The sequence below is a fragment of the Eurytemora carolleeae genome, unplaced genomic scaffold (genome assembly GCF_000591075.1).
Source record: "Eurytemora carolleeae unplaced genomic scaffold, Eaff_2.0 scaffold947, whole genome shotgun sequence".
In the NCBI taxonomy this organism is placed as follows: Eukaryota; Metazoa; Arthropoda; class Copepoda; order Calanoida; family Temoridae; genus Eurytemora; species Eurytemora carolleeae.
In genome coordinates, this window is record NW_019396871.1 from 36,472 (window position 1) to 43,941 (window position 7,470).

At 29.5% G+C, this 7,470-nt stretch overlaps 1 protein-coding gene across 1 annotated transcript in view; it reads right to left on the minus strand.

Moving 5' to 3' along the window:
* LOC111709581 (nephrin) overlaps positions 1 to 7,218 on the minus strand; it is a gene marked incomplete at its 3' end in the record, with an annotated part of 40,759 nt that extends 33,541 nt beyond the window's left edge. Inside the window, exons 1-4 of the mRNA XM_023483314.1 lie at positions 7,193 to 7,218; positions 5,193 to 5,234; positions 4,524 to 4,660; positions 498 to 569 (exon numbers count right to left, since the gene is read on the minus strand). Of these exons, the coding sequence (XP_023339082.1) occupies positions 498 to 569; positions 4,524 to 4,660; positions 5,193 to 5,209 (226 nt within the window). The remainder of the gene's footprint in view (positions 1 to 497; positions 570 to 4,523; positions 4,661 to 5,192; positions 5,235 to 7,192) is intronic.
* Positions 7,219 to 7,470: the final 252 nt, after the last annotated feature.

Here is a 7,470-nt window from a genome sequence, read left to right on the forward strand (position 1 = left end):
ATATTGCTGATATTTTTATACTGCCCGACTTTTAAGTTACTATTCATTAAAAGTCACAAAATTTCACGGTGATAGTGTTCAAAATGAGAGTGCTAGGACAAAAAAACTAGAGGAGGAGGCGCCAAACGCCCCCCCCCCTCTCCCCCAGCCTGTTTAGGCTTAAGTGGTTCACCAATGTTTACTAGATTTAGCAAATGGCGCTCGCCAAGACTAAGAGTGTGGTAACCTATTGCATTGCACTTACAGACTTTCAGTAATTTAAAAAAAAAAATAAAGTTGAAAGCTCTCAAATTCTAGGAGATAATTGCCTCTGAATTTAAAAAAGCTTATTAATTCGAACAAAATATTCGAAAAGCAAACTTTTCCGGATAAAAATTTTAAAAAAAACATTCTTTTCTTTTCTGAAGCTCTTAAATAAGAGGAGTTATGATCGAAAGCATAAAAGATTTCAATCTTTCATAGAATTTAATTTAATTAATTTAAAGTAATGTTATTACCTGGAATTTGAGGTTTTAAGTCACAAGGTAATTCAATAGTTCCACCAGCTAATCCTTCTATATTTACAGCGTCTAAGTAAACGTTAAGAATTAATGACACTTAATACAAACAACTTTATTTTATTGGATTCATCCCCCCTCATCCCACCCCCCTCAATGGAATTGAGTCTTTGCCTCAAACTCTGATTTTCCATAAGTTTTGGCAACCTCGGATATTTCAAACTATAAATTCTGGTAAATAAAAAAATCTAAGATTGACATATCTACGGTGTTCGCCTATTCAGGTTGCAAAAATAAAGGGATTAAAAATATTTAGTTTGACTGATAATTTTAGGTTTAAAATTATATGATATTCTCTAAATTTAGAATTCAAAGGAAAAAAATTTCGCTGAAATGAAAAATTATCGGGATTATTCCATTTCAAAGCATTATTCAAATGAAAAATGCCAAGTTCTGACAATTTCTGCTTTGTCTCCTCTGCGTAAATTCTCAATTTATTATTGTATAAAAAATCATTGATTATTAATTTCTAGATCGAAAACTAGGATAATTTCATAACTTTTTTTTCTCAGACAAAGAATTTAAGACTAACTGTTTCTTTACAAATACTTATTCAACTATTTTAGAAGCACTCTAGGAGTTATCTCTGACAAAGTGCAGACTAGAAATGTCTAAACAAATTTTGAAAATACCTTTAGAAAAACAAATTTAGTTCGTGTGTACAGAGAATTAAAAATAAAGAAATGAAATTTATTTTATCCTTACTATTTGAGTTTGTCTATAATATTAGTACCATCTATTTTTTAAATTAAAAAACAAGTTGTTGAAAAACAAACCTGTTAAAAATAATTTCTTAACATGAATACAACTTGAAATTAACATGTTTTGCTTTTTGACCACTCAAATCCCACTTTATAACCTCGGCTCAATATTTTTTGACCAATGGACACATTTTTATTTACTCTTGTATGTTAGGCAAGGCACCGTATAAATGCCAGTGGTTTTTAATAAACTGAATAATGATTGTAATGCTTTTCCCCCCTTTTTGTATTTTATACATTCTAAAATATCAAATCTTAAAATCCGTTTATTAGTAAATTTGGGTTTTTTCTTCATATTTTAAACAATATAAGCTATTTATTCATATTTATAGCTGATTAAAAACGTAATAGTTAACCCCAGAATGGCTTGCCGTTTTGAATTTATGTAAAGCTTAATACCTAGAGAGGAAATGTATTGGTGTCCAACTTGTTCAAAGCCCGCATTTTCTCGATTAAAATTTTAGGTCTTAAACTTCAATAGTTAAGGTGATAAAAATATTTAATAATTGAAAGTAACCCTTCCCCCACTTCCTAAAGAAAAACTTATTTGCTACACACTTTTAGATAATCTTTTAAAACCATTTTCCAGCTGTATCTAAATGCGATAGTTAGCGTTCTAACCTATAATAACAATACCTTCAAGCTTTTTCAAAGCACTGCAGGTTTTTAATTTAGTTCTAATCGAACCATTAACTTAATTGGCAGATTTATAATTCAATGCAAATAATAAAAGCTTTTAAAGGCAATTTTTTAAAAGGATATTTGTTTTGTGAATATTGAAATCAAAATTCACATTTTATTAAAATCCACATTTCATATTTTAAATATGGCATCCGTGTTCAATACAATCACCTCAATGCCAATGTTTGAATAGAAATTTTTTTATTGTAAAGTCTGTGTGAAGCACATATTATAAATTGTTTTAGTACCGCTCTCGTGAGAGTTTATTTCGACATTTATTGCAATATTTCTATTGCAAAATAGAAATTGAACATCTTATAAGATCCCTGGTTTTCTATTTATCTATTGTTCACATATAAAATAAATTTTCGGTTTAATAAATAGAATTGATCAGGTATTTTCAACGTTATTTTCAAGTGACCCCCAAATCTTAACGAGCCAGAACGATTCGGAACGCTTTATATCCTTTTTTAAGCAACAAGAAAGATATCAACTTTTTCTAGCTTAAAACGTTTTGAATTCAGAATATTGGTTTAGTTCCTGACACTTTTTGAAGAAAAAATCCACTCGAATGATTTTCCTTCAAACCGTAAATAGACTTTAAGAAATTGTGATTTGTGGGCATGATTTTTTAACTAAATCTTTAATAATAATCTTTAATAATAGTAGAGCTGGATTTGTAAGATTTTCTTAAGAAGAAAAGATTAAATAAATCATAATAATCAAATATGTCAAGAGCATAATACAGAGTTGCAATATTGAATAACAAATGAAATATGGTAAATGGCATAGTTAAAATTTCTGACGAAATATTTTCTTCAATAAAAAATATTGCTACTATAGACCAAGTTTATAATGCAAGGAAAGTTAATTGCAGTTGCGTATACTCTGCGTACAGTTTGAAACCAGTTCTCTCTGGGCGGAAATTGTAAACAAGAATAGATGCATCAGTTTTCGTTTAGTATCCGAGGAGGTTAAAACCATTAAATTTTGAAAATTTTGATAATTCACATAATAGTTTCCTATGACCAGAATATTTCATTGATTTTTATGTGAAAGATGGATCCAATGTCAGGCTTCGACATACGTCTTGTGTTTACATTAATAAATAATAAAAAATATTGTTTCTATATAGACTAGCTCTGTGGCCAGGTCATATGTCAATATTTTGCCCTATGCACGTCATTTGCTATATAAGCTTATCACGTTTAGTGTGATATACTTTTAATCCAAGCAGCAGCAGCGCTATACCTTCTTTTGTAGTCTTTGGCGCCATAGAAGGGCTAAGACAATCTTTAGAGTAAATTATGTTTAGCACTAACCCTGGACTAACCAGGACAAGGTGAATTCAGTTTTTTCTATTTTAATCTAATCGCGTTTTGGTTTAAATTTAGCAATCTTTAAGTTTACAAAGTTTTTCTAGACTTTTTTATTTAAAAGAAATATACCGACAAAAAAAAGTATTAAAGAGAAAAGGCAAAAAAACGTTTGTATATTAGGTCAAATTTGGATCGAAACTTAAAGTTTATATCTAAGGACAAGAGAAGAATTTAGGTAAAACATAAATATTACAAAAACATTAAAGGCCCCAATTAATATATCCGTAATATATATAAACATAAATCCAGCCTGCTTATAAAAATTTTCATTAATTTTTAAGACAAGGCTGACTTTGAAGTGTCACAACGTGCTTTTATTTTATCGCACAAACTCGAGTGTGCTTTTCTGTAGCCCTTTACATGTACATTTTAGCAATAAAGTACTTGTTGTTAATTAATTTTTAAGAAGTAATTGGCAAAATTATCATAGATTTTAGCTGGAGACCTTGCAACCCTTGTGTCACTGTGTATAGCGAAAATGACGTACTAATCGAAAAACAATCGAATTAAGATTTTTAAAGTTTTCACATAAACAAAATGAAGGTGTGTCTATCGCGTATCAGGGTTTTTAGCAAAAATTGGCTTTTATTAAACAATGTATACACAAATTGTTAAAAAAAACAACACTAGAATAAATATTTTTGAAAGGATTTATAATATTTGTAAATTTTTAATTAATCCCGGGGCTGGTTACAGAAGTTTAAAAAAATTAAATACCTAAAGCGGGAAATAGTGGCGTGGAAGCCTATTATTTAAAAGTTGTAAATAAACAAACAAAAATTTTTTATTAATTACTGATTTCTATATTTCTAATTTGATTTCAATTTAATTTCAATTTCAAAATTATTTTATTTGATATCTAGATATATTTATGATTTAAAATGTTTTACTAATTCAAAATATTATATTTCCATATAAAATATATTTTTTCCTTAAAATATTAGCTAACCCAAAAGAGAATAATTTACTATTTTTATAAGTAATACATATGGTAGCATAATTCAAAGAGCTTCATGCCCGTTTATAACAACTTAATCCTTAAAAAGTTTGCTTTTGCAACATAAAATATGAGAAAAAATATTATTTGTTTTTTATCTGGAAAAATAGAGGTTCACTTAAATTACGTCTACAGTTCCTTTAAATACCTGTAGTTTGTACATCTGCTGTTTCCAGCGGAAAATTAACTATTTCTTGATCGTCCATGTTGAACTCCTGGCCGGCAACAAAATCGTCCATGTTGAACTCCTGGCCGGCAACTACCAACAGGCCGAGGATTTGTACACTGGCAGAGAACGATGAAAATTTTTTTTTAAATATTTGAATTTCTCTCTCGGTTTTCCTAAAGAATATTTCCAATATTGTTGCTATAAATCTCTGAGGCTTAGGAATACTTGTGTAAAAGATATGCTTAGACATAAAACTAGGCACCCTGGACTAACCAGGGCTAGATGGAGTCCAGTTCTTAAACTTTGTTTTAATTGCGTTTTGGTCTATAATTAAAAAATGATTAAACTGTTAAAAAGGGTTAAATTGTGTTGAAAGTTACAGTTTGCTTAGGAAAGGAGGGAACTGTTGGATGAGTGTGTAGGATAGAACCAAACTGTAAGATGAGTGTGTAGGATAGAACCAAACTGTAAGATGAGTGTGTAGGATAGAACCAAACTGTCAGATGAGTGTGTAGGATAGAACCAAACTGTTAGATGAGTGTGTAGGATAGAACCAAACTGTTAGATGAGTGTGTAGGATAGAACCAAACTGTTAGATGAGTGTGTAGGATAGAACCAGGTTATTTTATCTCATATTTCATCCTTTTCCTAATGTAACCCACCATTTTCAATAGATTACACGAGTTTCATCTGAAAGAAAAAAATATGGATTTACAACAAAATATTTAGAGGCAACAAAATTTTAAATTTAAATATTTGATATTATTACTACATCAAACAAAGTAAGTAATTTTAAATTCTGGGAATTCTTTGTTCATATTTATTTTTTATTTTTAAGATTTGCTTCCAGGTATATCTTAATTCGGTCTTTCAGTTAACCCTCACTTTTGAAAGGCTACTCTTTTCATATTTTTACAGACAGGCCTTGAAAAGTGAATGATGTAACATAAAAATTCCGTACAAAAATACATGAATTTATTTTATTATTATCATTCGAAAATGATTCCCCCCTCCCTCCCCTGCTTAACTCTGAAGACTATGAATCGTTTGATGGCTAACAATCTTTTATTGGCAGCTGAAGTATAATTACGTGGTTTAAGTGGAAGAAAACAATAGTTTTTTGCCATTTGAAAATCCTGTTAATTAAGGAAAATTTGACTGTACAGTGATGCACTATACGTATAAATTAACTAGCTGCATTATTATGTATCAAAGGGACTGTAAACATAATTTTAGGTGACTCTCCGTTCAAAGAGTGGAATGTCTGATTCACAACGATGCAGTTTTAAGCTTTGTTTGATCAAGATTGCATGCATGAAACATCCATCTGAAACTCCTGAATGAAAATATTATTTTCAACTGTGGTTTTTCTAAAAAAGAATTGCTTATTTTGCCATCATAAACATTGAAGGAAATTGTTAAAATTGATATCTTATCGATTAAAAAAAAGGCGATATCTCCCATAATATTGATCAAATAAAGGGTTTAAAGGTACTGTTGTGAATCTGGAATGCCCTTGTTTAATTTAAAGATCAGTTTATAAAATTATAGATTTTAGAAAGATTAAAATTATGGAAACAAAGTAGGAGATTACTTGTCTAAAACTATGATTAGTTCATCCCTATATTTTTTTTCTTTTTTCAAAATAATATTTTGTATTTAATGCGAGATATGATATTTGATAGAAGATACATATATATTAACAATATATCATCTTACTTCCGAATATATCATTTTCCTTCCGGTGAAAATTGAATTTTGCGTAGTAAAGTAATATTTAAGTAAATAAAAGACTCTAATGAAAAAATCTAAACTAGTGAAATTTTAAACATATATGTAGGTTCGACCAGCCTTATTATTAAACTAGCTGGAGTGCCAGACCTTGCTCATGTATTATTCATAGTCATAGTTACTCCCGCCGTTTACCCGCGCTTCATTTAAAATCATGATTTTAGATTTGCCTGTAGAATTTCAAAAATATCCCCAGGGTTTCCTTTAAAAACCGCCAATTTAATCCAGCCGTCTGGCCAGCTGTAGCTAACTTAAAAATGTTGTTTATTGTCTATCGTAAAGATATAAAATTTGAACTACTAAAATATGACATCAAAAAGAATAAAAATCTCTATAGTCGTTCGCCATTTTCTAGTCTTACTGACTGCATAGTCTTGGAACATCTTTTCTCAGAACTATTCGAATCGCGACCTCACAGGCAAGATGTTAAAAATATTGGATTTTATAAAACTCCTTTCAACCCCCTTTATACCTTAAACACTATACACAATACTCATAATCTTCTTTAGAAACGTCTTTTCAATTCTATCAGAAATGTCAACAACAAATGTGAGGAAATACATTTAGAAGTTTTTCTTGTTCAGAAACTTGTATGTAAAAAGTAAATACTGAAGAATTTCAGAATTCTTCACAACTTTGTGAAGCTAAGGATACAATAAACAGATTTAAAGTTTTTTAAATTTACTTTTTCTTCATTGTTTTCCAGCAGACTCTGCACTTTTGGAGAAAAATCGAGAATTTTGATCGCAATATTGAATTCTTTATATGAACTTTTCGATTGAAATTATGAATGTTAAGGATAACCTACAAAAGTTTACAATCATAACATTCTGCTAATAATTTCGAACAAAACGCACCTATAAGTTTCAAAGATGAATCCAATACCAAAATCATTATTTCTGAAAATATTTATCAATACTTTACTTATAAGAAAACTTGGAATTGTTTTTTTTTTCAACCAAATCTTAGTATGGCTGTATCACTCAACTAAGCTTTCGGTGTGTACTGCATTGATGTGCAGTTCTCTGGCCGAAGAAAAAGTGGGCTTTAGTGGAGAGTGGTATCATTCATAACCTGTTTTTCACATACAAAATGTTTAAAAATATTTTTTTGCAAATCGATTAATTCCAAATTT